Source organism: Terrapene carolina, unplaced genomic scaffold, assembly GCF_002925995.2.
Source record: "Terrapene carolina triunguis isolate 2854851 unplaced genomic scaffold, T_m_triunguis-2.0 Scaffold25, whole genome shotgun sequence".
Taxonomy (NCBI): domain Eukaryota; kingdom Metazoa; phylum Chordata; order Testudines; family Emydidae; genus Terrapene; species Terrapene triunguis.
This window is the reverse complement of record NW_020664376.1, coordinates 3,076,186-3,094,026: the sequence shown is the minus strand read 5'-3', so window position 1 is coordinate 3,094,026 and position 17,841 is coordinate 3,076,186. Positions and strand designations below refer to the sequence as shown.

The following is a 17,841-nucleotide window of genomic DNA, read 5'->3' as shown; positions in this document are numbered from 1 at the left end:
ATAAGACTCTAAAAAGTGATAGAAGCTTATCAAGTGAATGCAGGCCTGGACTTGGAGATATAAATATAATTTTTTTAAAGCTTGAAGATGAGCAGAATCCTTATCTCTAGTAAACAGTTCTGCCTGTAACTATTGTGGATCCTCTGAAGCCAAAACCGTGGAGAGATGAATATTTTTCTATGTGTAGAGCCCTTGGAATAAGAATTACAATAATGTTAGCTGGTAAGAGAAGAGATGGCTTCTCCTTATTGAATCTCATTGTTTAGTTTAGTTTTATTTAATTTCAGGCTAACATTCAGGTATTACGCTACTGTTGTTACTGTGAAGCCTTCATTGAAGTTTTATGGCTTATGTTTTGTTTTGCTTATGAAAAAGTGAAAGAAATGATTTAAGATTTTTTCTATTTCTTTTAAAGTAAACTTTTCTCTTGCTAGTATCTGAGGGACCACATGGTATTACTGTGAAGCTTTCTATGAGAGAACCAAGTTGCGTCCCTCCGATTCTTAAAGGATATGTCTTTTTCTTTTCTTTTTTTTAAAGGAACCTTTTATTTTCCTCCTTACTGAAGTATCCCAACCTGGAGCTTGTAGTACCATATAAAAAAGTTGAAAAATAAGTAAGGAAAAATTACAAAACTGTCCAGTCTTGGCAAAGGTATTACCCAGTAATCTCCCCAAGACTCCATTCAATGTGCAATCCTGCTTAATTCTCCCTCCTCCCTCCCGCCTTTGCTACTTAGGTTAAATTGGAGGGTGGCCATGCAAGCCCTTTGGTAACAGAACTACTGTTCGCATCTTGTGAAGGAGAATCTCAGCTTGTTTTTGTTTTTGTTTTAAAAAAAAAAAAAAAGTCTGTATAACCCTTTTCCTTGAGAAGATAGCCTTGAAATTGTAAACTGATCACTAGAGTTGAAATGAACAAGCAGATAGGCTGCGCTTATTCTGCAGAAGATTGGGATAGGTCTACCGTGCAGCTGGGAACCTCTGGGTCAGGGGTGGGCAAACTTTTTGGCCCGAGGGCCACATCTGGGTATGGAAATTGTACAGTGGGCCATGAATGCTCACGAAATTGGGGGTTGGGATGTGGGAGGGGGTGAGGGCTCTGGCTGGGGGTGCGGGCTCTGGGGTGGGGCCAGAAATGAGGAGTTCAGGGTGTGGGAGGGGACTCCAGGCTGGGGCAGGGGGTTAGGGTGTGTGTGTGTGTGTGTGTGTGTGTGTGTGTGTGTGTGTGTGTGTGTGTGAGGGCTCTTGCTGGGGGTGTGGACTTTGGGTTGGGGATGCAGGAGGGTGCTCTGGGGTGGGACTGAGGGGTTTGGAGGGTGGGGGGGGCGGGGCAGGGGGTTGGGGCATGGGAGGGGGGGAGGGGGGCAGGCGCTGGGGGGGGGGGTGCTTACCTCAAGCAGCTCCTAGAAGCAGCATTATGTCCCCCCTCCGGATCCTACGTGGAGATGCAGCCAGGTGGCTCTGCGTGCTGCTGCATCTATAGGCATCATCCCGGCAGCTCCCATTGGACATGGTTCCATCAAGTGGGAGCTGTGGGGGCAGCACTTGGGGCGGGGGCAGTGTGTGGAGCTCCCTGGCTGCCCATATTCATAGGATCAGCATAGGGAACGTGCTGCTGCTTCCGGGAGCTGCACGGAGTAGGGCAAGCCCTGGACCCCACACCCCGGTGGGAGCTTGAGGGCCGGATGCGGCCCCCGGGCCGTAGTTTGTCCACCCCTGCTCTGGGTAGACAGATATGCCCCAGCTCCGCTGGAGCTAGTGTGCTAAAATTAGCAGTGCGGACATTGTGGCCTGGGCGGCAGCTCAGGCTAGACACCCAGGCTTGGACCCTGGGGCTTGGGTTCTTCTGAGCTTTGGTGGCCAGCCCAAGTGCTGCAATGCCTGCACTGCTATTTTTAGTGCACCGGCTCAAGTGGAGCTAGTGCATGTCCGTCTACTTGGACTGGGAGGCACGCTTTCTGCTGCAGTGTAGACATACCCACACATCACAGTCCTTCCATGCTTAGGGCTTCATCTGTCAGAAGGAATAGCTCAGTTCATCAGACTGCAGAGACTTCTTACATAGTTTTTATAAAAAAAAAAAAAATCTCCATAAGTGGGTCTTAATTCTCTTTCATTGATCACATAACTTTTAAATATCTCCTCAGAATTGTAGAACTCAATAGCTAGGTCTGTTTGAGATCTACAGTAACAGTGTAGTATGAAATAGCTTTAAAAGTTTTTTAAAGTTTATATTTATCTATCATGGGAAGCAATTTCAACCTGCAAAACGTTTATTTTAAACCAATGTGGTCTTTAACTTTGGGGAAATAGAGAAGACTAATTTTAGCCTTGAAAAGCATCACAAGAGCAATCAACTCTGCTTCCGAAGTACTTGCAATCAAACCTCTCTGATGCTGGTACATTAAAGCTAGTGATGTTCACTCAATAGCATACACATTAGCTGATTAGATATGATTAAGTATATAATATATGTTATCTCTAGAACAGTATGAGTAATGAAGGATTGGAGCTTTCTATTATATAACCCAGTTTCCAAGGATGGTCTTGTGGTTAAGGTACAAGACTGGGATTTAGGAGATCTGGGCTCAGTTCACAGATCTCTTCCACAGACATCCTAGATTACCTGGGGCAAGACACTTAATCTCTCTATGCCTCCGTTTACCTTCCATGAAATGGAGATAATACTTCCTGTCTATGTCTCTTGTCTGTTTGGATCCCAATTCTGTTTTGTGATTGCATGAATCAAAATGGAGAATTGGGCCAAAGATTGTAAAATCTTTAGGGCAGGGATTATCTGAACACGAATCTTGACAGTGGCTTGTATAATGGGGCACTGATCTCAGCTGGAACCTAAAGCACTTCTCTAGTACAAATAATAACAAAACTCCTGATGTATTATGAAGTCTGAAACTTGAAAAGTATTTTCAGCTGGGTGCGATTGGTCTATTGTAATTTATATTGCCCTTGACTTGAGTAACAAGCAAAACATTAATTTTAGTTTTTAAATCTTTTGTGAGGCTTTAGGCTGAAATCCTAAATGAACTAATGCATTTCATGTTTTGTAAACTTAAAATAGTAACAGATGATACACTGATCTTTCAAATTAAGAACAAGAGGAGTGAGTTCTTTGTCAAGGGCTTTGAGTTTCTCGGGTCAAAGGAGCAATAGAGAACTGCAGAGTATTACTGTTCATGACACAGGGCTTAGTTTGTTTTCATAAGCAGACCAGAATTTCATAACATTATAATACTGATCCATTCAAACGAATGGAATGGTATTACCGTTTCCTTGAATTAAAGAACGGTAACACATGTTTCTGATACACTGTCACACATAAATAGCAAGGAAATAAAGTCAATGCTGCTCCTGATAATACCTACCAGCTGGGAGCATGGAAACCTAAACCCGTGTCCCAACTTCTGTATCCACCCTCACTGCCACATAATCCAGCTACTTAGTAAAGCATTTAAGAATGGCAATAGCTTTTCTTGGAACAAACGCTGAATGATAATTTGAATCTGCTATTTTATTTCTATTATGTGCCAAATAGAGCTGATAAATTTAGCAGAAAAGGGATGAAATCCAAGCCTAAGAATTCTACTGAATCCATCCCCCTTGAGTGACCTCTCAGTACATTCAAAACGAAGGAAGAGACTTGCATACTGAAGGGATAAAACTTCACAGTTGCTGAATTCAGTATTTAATTGGGAACAAGGGAACCAGCTTATTTTTAGCAGAGCGATTTTGTGTTGTAAAGCTCTAGGTTTGCATAAAAGGTTAGTGTCTTCAAACATTTTTTGTAAGCAGTTACAGTTTTGACTACTTCCACTTGATTGATTATTACTTTTCAGTCCGATCTTAAACATGGCATATTTATTTTTTGGACCTATTCTTGTGTATGGGAATGGCTGGAGGAAAAGCATAGTTGTCAGATAAAACGTTACCAGATTCTGACATTAATTTTCTAATTACTTTCCAAGCTGTGGCTTACATGTTCTCAACTGGAGCCAATGAACTGTCAAAACTTGCTAGTAGGAAATTCTTCTAAATCTAAAATATCTCACAATAATAAATAATGGAGTGGATGGCCCATGGGAGACTTTCCAAAACTAGTTAGGTTCAGCAGGTTCTTTTCTGCACTAATCCCACAGGGATCTTTGTTTTTGACTGTGTCCCATGCAGGTGCCTGTAATGTTTTCCTATATACAGAGAGCTACTCTCCCTCCTCCCCCCAGAGATAATTGTCTCTAGAGTTAACTAAATACACCACATTTATATATTTCCATGGTTGAGATGCACCAAATGTTCACAACCTGTAACATTATTTATTCTATAGTTTGGCCATTTTGCTCACTCTTGGAAGAAAAGGCTCTGTTCTATTTTATTAATCCCTCTCCAGATTTGTTGTACATGGTTGCCCTATTGAACCTTCCTCTTTTTGACTCTTTTTTTCTCCTCTGTGCTAAATAAACTTCTGTGACATTCTCCAGATTTTGTTACTGTCTAGTGTTAGTCTTTGAAAAGCTAGACAGTATTGAGTGTGGCCCTGAGGGGCCCTAAAAAGAACAATATTCAAAGTGTGGTTGTACTAAGGTTGGGTAAAACAGCATTATTCCCTCCTCTTATAATAACTGGGCCAAATCCTGCACTCCTCACTCATACAAAAACTTCCATGAATTTTAATGAGAACTAATAAAGGTAGAAGGAGTTAGTCCAATACTACCTTTTGTCCCAGGATCTGAGTGCTTTAAAAGTGAAGTATTATCTCAATTTTACCAGTGGGGAAACTGAGGTAGATTCGCCTAAGATTACACAGGAAGTCTGTGTGGCAGAGCTGAAATTAGAACCCAGATCCCTTAGTTCCCACTCATGTTAGTTAATCATGACAACCATTCTTCTTCAAATGGGTAAACCAATACAGAGGTTAAAGTGACACTGTCAACTTCAAAGTTAGTAAACTTCAGAAAGCAATTTAAAGTAGTTTCAGGTACTACCTTTGCCCCTGAATCTTCCTGCTAAACTTTTGTCTTCAGAATCCTGTTCCTATTTTTGCTTACCCTTTTCCTGTGTGGAGGATTCTTATGAACAGGGAGAATTTGCTATACAGGGGAACCATTGAGTAAACACAAACTGCTTTACAAAGTATACAAACAGAAAAAGTAGTCATTTCTGAAATCTTCGGTGTTACTTGTAACAAAAATAAATAATAATATTTTCTGACCAAACATTCTGATTTTCCCACTTTCTCTGCCCTCTGTAAGTTGACGGTGTCTCTTTAAGTGAGGTCATTTGTCCAAGTTCTTCTGGTGAGTCAGTAGTAACCAGTTCAGGAGCCCTGACTCACAGTTCCGTGCTTGTACCAGTACACCACATGTACACCGTATGGGATGGCAGTCGTCTCTTGTATTGTAAGTCTTCAACTTCCTATACGCTATAGCAGTGGTTTTCAAACTTTTTAGGCTGCGTACCCCTTTCCAAATAATGTAGTCTCCTGAGTTCCCCAATCTGAGTAGGCAACACGCAGCGGGTGTATGAGGGGTCACTTGCCCCCCCCAGATTTCTGCCGTCCATTTAGCAAGAGCTTCTGGAGGTTTTCAAACTGTAGGGTACGCCCCCTGTAGAGGGGTGCGGAGGAACATTTGGGGGGGAGGTGGCAACACCCAGTGGCTCAGGCCAGCCCTGTGCAGCAGGGCTCAGGGAGGGAGCGCCACCTGCAACCCCTAACTCACCTCAGCGGGCCGTCCAGCAAGCCTGGGTGTGGAGGGGTGCAAGCAAAAACAGTAACTCCAAACGGGGGCTCAGCTCACACCTCCGAGCGTTCCTCCACGCCCGCCAGTTTGAAAACCACTTTACTAAATAAAACGCGCTGTCTGCCATTACAGGATTTTTCTCATGTACCCCCTGACGAGAGTTCGCGTACCCCTATGGTACACATACCCCAGTTTGAAAACCACTGCACTGTAGCATATATATATATATATATATTTTTTTTTTCTGCTTTACTTTTTTTTTGCTAAATAGCAGAGTCCAGTTGTATAACTACTGGCTATCATTTTTACCCCATAGGTATTACTATACTTTGGTGGCTAGTATCCCTTTATCTGCTCATCTCTCTACATTTGCCATAATGGGTATGCAATTTTGATCTTTTTCCGATGTTTTTAATGGGTTTTTTTTCTGATGCTTTATAACTGTGGTAGTCAGTCACGCTGGAATGAACAATGTTCTCCAGATTGCTGACTATTAAAATAAAAAGTGCAAATTCCAGGGCTGATTTTTGCTGGGTGTTTGATCACACCCTTGCACCCACCATTTTTCTATTGGTCCGAATGAAAATGCACTCTTTTTGACTACTTTCTGCTTGTATCTGTCAAGCATCTTTTAAACTACATTGTAGTATGTAACTAATCTACTGTAAACAATAGTTCATATGTAATATAAAATGGAAAATATTATACTGCCTTTGTAGAATACTATACGACATACGATGGTAAGTCGGGCTATATTTTGTACTATGCTGTTTATAGTCTTTTTTTTTAACTTCTCAAGTTTTTTATAAAATGGCTTCAAAAGTCCTGCTGAAATCAAGTTAATTTTTGTCCACTGCGTCCCCCTAATCTGTTACGTTTTTAAAAAAATAAAAATTCTCTGGGTCAGTATTTGAATGGTGAAGAGATTCTTCCTAGATCCTGCAAAAAAGAAGGTTTTGGTATGCTCGATCTTATTTTCTTTCATTCAGCATTGGCTAGAAGAGATGGGAAGGAGATGGTGTGGCATAACCTCATGGATGTCCCCAAATTTAAGATTTGAGCTGGCTTGTCTGGTATATCTTATGAACCCATAATCCCATGAAATCTAATTACTGCACACCGGATTCCTTCAAGTGTTTACACAGATCCTCTTGTTATTTCTTAAATGCAGTTATGTGGTTATTACAGTACAGCTGGGTATAAGTCTGTCTCAAGTTTTAAAGACTGGCAGTGTATTTGCCTTTCTTCAATTGCGTCACACCTCATCTATTCCCGAAGACTTATCAGAAATGATTACTACCTTTTCAGCAGTTTTCTTCCTCATTTCTTGTCAAGCTCTTTGCTGTAGCTTGTCCAGTCCTGCTGACTTGCAGGTATTTCTTTAATAGCTAGTCCTTTGCAACCATTAATATGATTCACAGTTCAGAATCATCCCAGTTACCATTTTAAAGTTTTATTCCTTATTTTCACACACTCTTCATTTTTGAAGTCTTAGCTCTCTTGTGCCTCATCTCTGCTGTCTAATGAAGAGAACAAGAGTAATTTAAGAGCTTATGGTGGGCTGTAGGGAATGCCTTTCAAAGTGTGTGTGAAGAAATGGGAGGAAAGTATGTGATAATTACAACAAACTTTACTTTATCATTAATATTTTCTGGCACTTAGTTTACACACATACCAAAGGTTTACTGTGCAGTATTATCTAGATTGAATGACATGTGCAGAGTGTTCAAAGTGCACATTAATTTTTGTTGTTGTTTTGCAAATATATGCACCAGGCCAAAGACCTCTTCCTCAGAAAATGGTTGTAAAGAAAGATGTGCTACAGTTGCACTTCTCAGTCTCCTATTGGCATCTTGTACATACAATGTTGAGGTGCCTTTTTGTTCTAATTTTCAATTGTATGTTTCCATATGTGAGGAATAAGGCTAAGATTTTTGTCATGGATATTTTTAGTGAAAGTCACGCACTGGTCACGGGCAGTAAAGAGAAATTCATGGAAGCCCTTGACCTGTTCATGACTTTTACTAAAAATATACATGATAAAATGGGAAGGGGCTGGGGCAGCTGCAGGGGGGCTGGGAGCTCCTGGGCCCCTGCCACCTATGGGGGCTCAGAGCTCTAGGGTCCCCCTGTCCCCTGTGGGGCCGGGGAGCTGCAAGGATCCCCCTGCCCACAGCCGGGGAACTGCCAGGGATCCCCCTACCCCCATCCCGGCAGCCAGGGAGCTGCGGGGTACCCCCGCTGCCCATCGTGGCTTGGAGCTTGGGGGCCTGCTGCCTCAGGCGGCGGGCATACCTCACAGCTCCCTGCCATTGCGACAGGTGATGGGACCCTGCAGCTCCCAGCCACCGGGGTTGAAGTCACAGACATCTTTGAAAGTCACAGATTCTGTGACCTCCATGAAAAAATTGTAGCCTTAGTGGGGAGCCAGTGTAAAAGCTATCAGAGAATTAAGTTGAACATTGCTACTCTGGAAAGCATCTTGCACTTAGTAAATTCAAAAACTTTTTTTTCAGAAATTAGGTTTGACTCTTATAATAATAATAATTAATAAGTTATCATGTTATCACTGCGCAGGAAAAATAAGAAGTATAGCAAGAGACCACCCTGGCTTAACCAGGAGATCTTCAATGATCTAAAAATAAGAGTCCTACAAAAAGTGGAAACTAGGTCAAATTACAAAGGATGAATATAAACAAATACTACAAGTATGAGGGACAAAATTAAAAAGGCTAAGGCACAAAAGGAGATCAAACTAGCTAGAGACATAAAGGGTAACAAGAAAACATTCTACAAATACATTAGAAGCAAGAGGAAGACCAAGGACAGGGTAAGTCTGTTACTGAAGGAGGGGAGGGATAATAACAGAAATGGCAGAGGTGCTTAATGATTTATTTGTTTCGGTTTTCACCAATAAGGTTGGTGGTGATTGGACACCTAATGTAGCGAATGCCAGTGAAAATGAGGTAGGATCAGAAGAGGCTAAAATAGGGAAAAAACAAGTTAAAAATTACTTGGACAAATTAGATGTCTTCAAGTCACCACGGCCTGATGAAATGCATCCTAGAATACTCAAGGAGCTGACTGAGGAGATATGAGACATTAGCGATTATCTTTGAAAAGTCACGGAAGATGGGAGAGTTTCCAGAAGACTGGAAAAGGGCAAATATAGTGCCCATCTATAAAAAGGGAAATAAGGACAACCCAGGGAATTACAGACCACTCAGCTTAACTTCTGTACCCAGAAAGATAACGGAGCAAATAATTAAGCAGTCAGTTTGCAAACATCTAGAAGATAAGGTGATAAGTAACAGTCAGCATGAATTTGTCAAGAACAAATCATGTCAAATCAACCTGATAGCTTTCTTTGACAGGGTAACAAACCTTGTGGATGGGGGGGGGGAAGCAGTAGACATGGTATATCTTGACTTTAGTAAAGCTTTTGATACTATCTCGCATGACCTTCTCATAAACAAACTTGGGAAATGCAACCTAGATGGAGCTACTATAAGGTGGGCCCAAAACTGGTTGGAAAACCATTCCCAGAGAGTAGTGGTTCACAGTCATGCTGGAAGGGCATAATGAGTGGGGTCCCGCACGGATCAGTTCTGGGTCCGATTCTCCTCAATATCTTCCTCAATGATTTAGATAATGGCATAGAGAGTACACTTATAAAGTTTGCGGATGATACCAAGCTGAGAGGGGTTGCAAGTGCTTTGGAGGATAGGATTAAAATTCAAAATGATCTGGACAAACTGGAGAAATGGCCTGAAGTAAATAGGATGAAATTCAATAAGGACAAATGGCTGATTAAAGAGTCACTGGCACTGCCTTTTTGGCAGGTTAGACCTCAATGAGGAAAATATTTCCATGATAATAGCAGCCTTCTGTGCTCTGCATAACATTTGTGAAACTAAGGGGGAGACGTTTCCGCAGGGGTGGAACATTGAGGTGGATTGGCTGGGCTGCTGCTTTTGAGCAGCCAGATACTAGGGTTGTTGGAGGGCAATGCGGGTGGGGGGTGGTATTCAAATCAGGGAGGCTCTGAAGGAGCATTTTGACAACGAGCTCCAGTAATGTCTGTCCCAGGTATTGTTTTCTTGTGCTGTAGTAATGATTGCTGTGTATATGTTAATTTTATAATGCAGATGCACCGATTGCCACTGTATATGTATAGGAATTACTGTTTGTAGGAGAGCGGGGAGCTCTCCATGCTGAGCAAATAGGAAGAGGAATTTCAAAAATTCCTGGGACTGTAAAGGGGGAGGAACGCATGCCTGTATACCTGGCTGCAGGGCAGCAGAGTTCAAACTGGTGACCAGAGCAGTCACAATAGGCATTGTGGGACACTTCCTGGAGGCCACTTAGAGTGACATAAGCAATGCAGTGTCCACACTGACACTGCATTGCTCTAACTTTGTCGCCATAAGCTCTACACCTCTCGTCGAGGTGGTTTTGATATGTTGGTGTAGCAGCAGAGTTAAATCGGCAGGAGGGGCATTGCAGTGTGTATGCTTCCACACTTAGATTGATATAAGCTGCCTTATGTCGATTTAACAGTGTAGTATAGATAAGACCTCAGTTTGCTGTTTCTGGTAACGCAAACGTGTCCTCTGGCCAATTAGTCTTTTCAGAGTCTTGGGTCAAACCATATCCCCTGAGTTCAATACAAGAAATGTTTTAGCTTCTTTCCAGCAGTTTTACAGAAGATATTCCTCTTGCAATGGTGCCTTATTTGACCCCTGAGGTTAGGAGCACTGGAAGGGTAGGTCTACACTGCACAATTAACTCGGGCACTGGTTTTAACCCAAGCCCTCTTACCATCCACACAGAATACCCTCTGACCCAGCTGTGGAGGTGCTTTAAGCCTGAGCTAGTTTACTCTGCCGGGCTCAGCTTGAACTCAGGTTGGAATCCACCCACTCTGCAGTGAGAATGCAAGCTAAATTACTCGAGTGCTGATAGTCCTCCAGTGCCTTTCCACAATTTCCCCCCCCCCCACCCCCTCCCTTGAAGGACAGACAAGTTCCCCTGAGCATCTTAGCACAAAGGATTGGCCCCCAAACATGTACGGGTGAATGAGGATAATGTGGGCAGGGCTTTGCTCACACCCCAGGCTCGGGTGACCTGGGTGCCAATCACCTGAGTGAATTGTGCAGTGTAAATATAGCCAAAAATACAATTCTGTACTTGAGATCCTAGCCTAGAGGCTCCTGGCTCTTTTTATGAGGTAAAATCTCCTCCTAAAGACCTCCAGACAAGTATTTTCTGTATTGATTCTGGTTCTTAATTAACTCTCCACCAAAGAGTCCTCATAATGAGGAAACAGAATCACTACATATTCTGCAATTTGCTACATAGACTTTTTATTTTTAGAATCCTTAAGGCTTTATCTAACAGTAATGGAATCAAAGCTCTAGTAGATTTATGCTTAGTGATAACATGGCAGCAATTAATGCTGAAGTAAACCAGGATTACTCAACTTTCCCATCAAGCAATGCTAAATCTGGCTTCTTTTTCTGTCACACTTCTTCTGGAATTGGGTTAAGCCATGTATTGAGAGAGACTGTCTAAAAGATGAATTTGTATTCCTTGTGATGTATAAACTTCAGCGCGCGGCTTGCAAATCCAGCCTTTCTGATGTTGTAAATCAAAATGATCAGTCTACCTAAAACTAAGTATCTCTATAGTTTTGTATTCATGCAGCCCTATCACAAGCAAGTAAACTTAATGGCATGTGGCATCTTTTCAGAGTTGATTTATTTGTCATATGTCTGAAGGGAGATGTGAAAGCAACCCAAAGGTCTCTAAGCCAGACCAAGGCATGTAGAAGGTTGAATACGTAGCAGAAAATAAAATACTTCTACATTTTACACCAGAGGATTTCAAAATGCTGGATAAGTGTTAATGAATTCATCCTTTATGCACCTCATTTTCCTGATTGGTAAAATACATCTACTTCATAGATGTACTAAGAGTTAAATAACTTTCCCAAGGTCATATTAAAACTGTGTGGCAGAGCCTAGAATAGAGCCCAGTTCTGTGCTTTGGTAACAAGCCCATCCATCTCCTGAACTGATACGGCAAAGCACATGTATCTTTTAGAGCAATGTCTGTCTGACAAAAATGCCCTTTTTTTGTAAGCAAAATGTTTCACATAAATGTGTTGATTTTGGACAAAATTTTGTCTTTGTGGGAGAGAGGGGGCAGGAGACAAACATTTTGATGGAGTTGAAACATTTTGTTTCAACATTTTCCAAAGTGAAACATCTGGATATTTTTGTTTCAAAACAACTTTTCATTTTGAAATTTTATATCTCAAAAAACATTTTGATATGGCAAAACTAAAACAAAACATTTTGATCTAAAATGGGTTTTGTGGGGTTTTTAAAATTTCATTTAATGGGAAATTTGGAAAAAATGTTTTTCATTCTATTTTGGAACTGAACAAAGTTTGACATTGCAGAATTTCTTATGAAAAAGCTGGTTCCTGCCTAGCTCTAGTAATTTCCACCTCTTGTATAATTATATTAAGAGGATGGAATTTCCCTGGCTTCCCACTATTCAAATAAAATGTTCGTTACTAGCTTCTTTTGTTGCCTCTCAGGGCTTCGAAGGCTGCCATTTCAAAGATAAACTATAACCTTGTCCACATTGTGTGGGGTTGTCTGTTTTTTTGCAGTGATGCAGGTATATAGGTATTTAATGTAAGTTTTTATTTACAAAACCTGTGTCTTGAGTCCAAACTATTTCTAAATATCTCTTTGCAAGACAAGATCAGATTTCCCCCCCCCCTCTTTTAGCCGGTCTGTTAAACCCCCAGTAGATTAATCACTTATACTAATAATTTTGATGCGGCTAGCCATAGATCTTGTGAAATGATAGGAGAGGCCCTATCCAAGTCCCTTCCTCATTTATACCCGTTTCCACGTAGGCAAGGTCTACACTACCACTTACTTCGGTATAATTTATGTCGCTGTGGGGTGTGAATGAGCAGCGTAAATTACACAAATCTAAGTTCTGGTGTGAACAGAGCTTCTCCCGCCATCATAGCTACCGCCTCTCGCAGAGGTGGTTTTATTATGCCAATGGGAGAGCTGTCTCCCATCAGCATAGAGCGTCTTCACCAAACGCACTACGGCGGCACAGCTGCATTGGTGCTGCTATACTGATGTAGTGCTTCTAGTAGACAAGTCCTTGCTTATGACACTCTCCTCAATCTGCACCCTGTCTCTCTGCAGTCTCCCTCTGTCATTCTGTGTTGCTTCTGCTCATAGGTGGTGAGTTCCATACCCACGTGCTCGGGCACCAGCAATATTCAGAACCCAGGGGCCCAGCTCCACCAATATTTGGGGCTGGGTGTCCCCCCCCACAACCCCACCTGCCCCCTCCCCCGAGTGTCCCGTGGCCCCAACTTGCTGCCCCCCTGCCTTCCCGGCCCGGAGCAGAACGTCTCTGTCTTTTGTCTCCTCCATGCTGCTTCCTTGCAGCAACTGCTGCCGCAGGGTCCTAGTGCCTCCTTTCGCCACTGCCAGGGCAGACTGAGCCTGCCCTTCCCCCTCAAACCCTTCCCTTTCCTGACAGGACCCTCCAGCAGCACAGGGCCTTCCCCCCCCCCAGTCACTGCTCCTGCCCCATGCTGGGCAAGGAGGCAGCCCCATCCCTCACCCCCGGTGAGGCTACAGTCAGGGGCAACAGCAGGGGAGGAGGCGCACACAGCATCCCACGGCACCCACCACAGGGGAGGCGAGGGAGATTCCTGGACCTGAGAGGGGCCCTAGGAGCACGTGCAGTGACAGTGTGCTGCTGGGGGGGCAGGAAAGGGAGGCTCCTCCCCCCAGAGCTTGCTGCTGCTGGCAGGGAAAGGGCTGAGGGAAGTCCTCCTCTCTGGCCCCTGTCCCGGAGCAGCCTGCCTGCACCCCAAACTCATCCCCAGCCTTGCCCCACCCCAGAGCCCACACCCCCAGTAAGAGCTTTCACCCCGCACCACACCCTCAACCCTCTACCCTAGCCCTGAGCCCTTCCAGCACCCCAAACACCTTATCCCCAGTCCCAGCCAGAGCCCTCACCCCCCACACTCCTACACTCGCCTTGAGCCCCTCCCACACCGCAAACCCCCCATTGCCAGCCCCAGACAGAGCCCTCACCCCCTACTCTCGCCCTGAGCCCCTCCCACACTCCAAACCCCTCATCTGCAGTCACACCCCACAGCCCTCACCCCTGCACCCCATCCCTCTGCACCCCTCCCATCCCCAAACTCCCTCCCAGAGCCTGCACCCCAATCCCCTGCCCCAGCCTAGGGCCTGCACCCCAGACCTCCTCCCTCACCCAAACTCCCTCCCAGAGCCTTGGGCAGGTGGGGGGCGGAGTTTGGGCAGGGGCGGGTTCTGGGCACCACCAAAATTTCTACAAGAATGCCACCACTACTTCTGCTGACCACCCACCCTTCAGGTAATGGAAACCCAGAGATAAGAAATGAAGAGCAACTTTTTAAGCAGGGGTGGACATTTGGAGAACTTGGTTTCTGATGTTGCCTACTGTTGCCAGACTCAGTGCTGTGAGGAGGGTGGGTCCAGATGTGGCTGTGTTGTGTGAATCCCCGTTCAGCTGCAGCTGAGCATTGGTGTTACATTAGTACAGAAAAAATACATGCATGTTTTAGGGTACTTTCCAGGTGGCTGCTTTAATTATTGCATTGATTTTTTTATTTATATCTATATAATGATTAAACAAAGTATGTTTAATTTTTAAAAGATGCATATTGGTTATAAATATATCTCACCTAAAACTTTTAAATGAACTGCCTTAGTTTGATTACAGGAAAAAAAGTAGATTGGATCCAATTCTATAATAAGATTATGTACAACACTACAATAGGACTGACTAATGCAATAGCAAGGGGGATTTCCAAATTGTATGTGTAGAGAGTTAAGCAGATGATGGTAGTTTCCAGGTCTAGCTAAAAGAGGGAAACTTCACTGCCACATCTCAGACAAAAATCAAATACAAACAATCTTCCAAGTTGAAGTCTCAGTCTAAGCCAAAGTCCTCTTCTTTGCTGAGGTTCTTTCCTTTCATTACCTGTGTAAAAATGCATCTATTAACTTTTAGTAAACAATAAGTGAGACTGCAGTTCATTTCAGCTATCTTGATCTAGAACGATTATTTATCCATGTTGAAAATCATCCTCTCAGAAAATGAAATAAAACAACACATTCCATCAACACAGTTTTCTACAAGTGTGAGGAGAGACAACTGTGTAAAGCTATGAGAATTTGCACCATTAAGCTTGGCCAAATTTCCCTTGCCTGAACTGTTGTATAGGGTGCTATATGTTGACTGACTGTAGCCATCCGCCCCACATTTCTCTTGTGTCCTCTGTGTAGTTTGTAAAATGCTTTGGGATTATTGGGGATTAAAAGTTCAATATAAATGTGAAATATAATTGCCTGAATGTTTGGTGTTGATAAGAAATCAGTCTCATGAATTTTTGTGACTCTTTGGGATTTTTCAATAACAGTTAATTGCTGCTAGATCATAAGACCAGTTTGCTTTGCTTGTATGATAGCAATTTTTCAATATAAATCCTTCTCTTTTTCTGGATGCCAGGCAAAAGAAGCCTGGAAAATACAATTAACAACCTTTATCAATGCTTTTCAGTTTCTCAGTTGCCAGCACTTTCTGTTGATTATGAAAACAGTGGCTGACTATGCTCTAATGCTATTCATGTGTGACTCTGTGTGTGCAGGCGTTTGAGACTTATTCCAGTGATCTTGTATGCCATCGGTTACTAAATGAAATCTGGCATTTCTACTATGTATTTAAGAGGACAAGGTTCTTTCCTTTTTGACCTTTTGAAAGATTGATGCTGTAAAAATAAAAAGCTTCTGTTATCTCATCCTTCCTTTGGCTGTTATTTTTTATTTACTTCAGTTGGCTGCAGTCTAGGGGAAACAAACTTCTGTGGGGCAGGAAAAGGGAGGATCAGGCCCACAGTGAGCAAAGATGACCTGAGGTTGCCATTCAGTTTCTTACTACTTCTGACAAAAGCACCCCTTTTATCAATAAATTCTGTCTTCATCTTCACCTTGCAATTGGCACCTGGAACAGTGGCTAGACACAAGTGATATTCGAAATAACCACCTTCCCCGAAGGCGTGGCAATTTGTTCATTTTCCCGTGACAAGAATAGTGGTGACTTTATATTTTTAGCTTGGTTTTGCTGACTACAATTCATGCTGAGATCGTTCCTGTGGATTCTCAGTGCTGGATTAAAATCTCATTCTTTTAGAGCATAATAGATAGTGGATAGGGACGGAGCACAATCACAATCCCAATCTGTGATTATCCAACTTCCTTGCATGAGCCTTCCCTTAAATTATATTTTGAGAGGGTACAAATCATTCCTGCTTTGTACTATTCTATATCTTTCCCTAGTAATAGTTTTTGTTTTCTTTGGGCTATCTGAGTAATTTGTCTTCCTCTAAAGCTTTAGAGCAGTTTTCACATTCCCTTCCACGTATTGTATGAGTAATGCACCATCTTACTGTGTTTATTTTCACCTTTGTGAAAGATGGAGACGTGTTCTTAATTGAAATGGAAATCCTTTGCAGCAAATGGCCTTGCTGAAGTGCAACTGGCTCCTGGTGCATATTGTCTGGATGATTTGTTGCTAAATTTGCAATGCACTGAATGTCTCCCTCTTTCTCTCTCTGATGCTGGTTGCAGAATTATAGCAGTGATGCTTTTGTGTTACTCTATAAAAATATATCTATTTTGCCATAGTATGTTTCAATTAAATAACTTGCAAACTATTTTAAAACTGGTATTTTGTTAGCATTGGTATCTCTGTGGGATGTTGCCAATGTAAAGTGGTTTATTTTTTGTATTTTACAATTATATGGCTTTCAGCACAATTCTGAATGATAATTCCCCATGATAGAGGAGTACATGGAAAGAAATAATTTTGCTATTCAGTTAAATTGAAACGAGCATCTTTAATCCTGACCTGCTTTGAGCATTCCTAATTTAGAAACAGCAATAACAACAGTCGGTCACTACAAAATATGTGCATGGTATGTGTGTAGCCACAAGGTACCCTTGCACTGAGTGATACTTGAATCTAGAAACTCTCAGCTTATGCCAGAGTCATGTTATTACAGACTCTTAAAAACATTTGATCTTTCAGGACTCATTGTTGGCGTGATCTTGAGATATGGTTCTCCCTCCAGCAGTGGCCATGACAAGCCATTCAGCTGCTCGCAGGAAGACAGACCATTTACAACGCTGTTGGTCAATGTCAGTGGAAAGTTTTTTGAGTACACCCTTAAAGGAGAAATAAGCCCTGGAAAAATACACAACGTGGAACAGAATGACATGTTGCGAAAGGTAAGGATAGTTGAGATTTTGTGAATGACTGCTGCATAGGTGACATTTCCTGTTTCACGCTGCTCCTTTTACCCACATTTCCCTTCTTCTCCAAACTGAGTGTATGATATGATATTAAGTATTGTATTTCCAGATGTAATAGAATTAAATTATTTAAACTCATTCAAAAGTGTCCTCTGTATAGCATTCATTGGCAAAATTATATCTTCTTTGTATCGTAGTGTTCACGTGTCCTTTCATAACAGTTCAAGAATTAATGTATGCTCAGTATAACCAAAGCCATTTTTGTATAATTAGCTAACATTTTATGGAGCAACGTCAAGACACTAATTGCTACTGAGGTCCAACTCAGTCCTATAGTACAGGGAGTTTTCTACACTTAGCATCTTTGATTTTTCTTTTCTATTTTTTTAGTTCTATTATGTTCAAGGAAAAACTAGTTTCATTTCTCCCCCCTTCCATCAAATGTAAAATATCTGAAACTGGGAGTTTATATATAAACCCTAAGTTAGACACAACAGTCTTCTAGTAGTACTGATCACTGACGTTTTACAATCGCTGGTGTATCTTTAATTTTACATTCTTTTGCTGCCTTGAACAGTTTGGCCTGGCTTTCACTGGGACTCGACACTTACAACTTCCACTGAAGAAAGTGTGTGTGTGTGTGTGTGTGTGTGTGTGTGTGTGTGTGTGTGTGTG

General features: G+C 42.3%; 1 protein-coding gene across 1 annotated transcript in view; it reads left to right on the top strand.

Annotated features, from left to right (window-relative positions):
• The window catches only part of LOC112110507 (sodium/hydrogen exchanger 7), a 100,304-nt gene that overhangs the window by 38,466 nt on the left and 43,997 nt on the right, over positions 1-17,841 (top strand). The window contains exon 2 of the mRNA XM_026650341.1: positions 16,943-17,142. Coding sequence (XP_026506126.1) covers positions 16,943-17,142 — 200 coding nt within the window. The remainder of the gene's footprint in view (positions 1-16,942; positions 17,143-17,841) is intronic.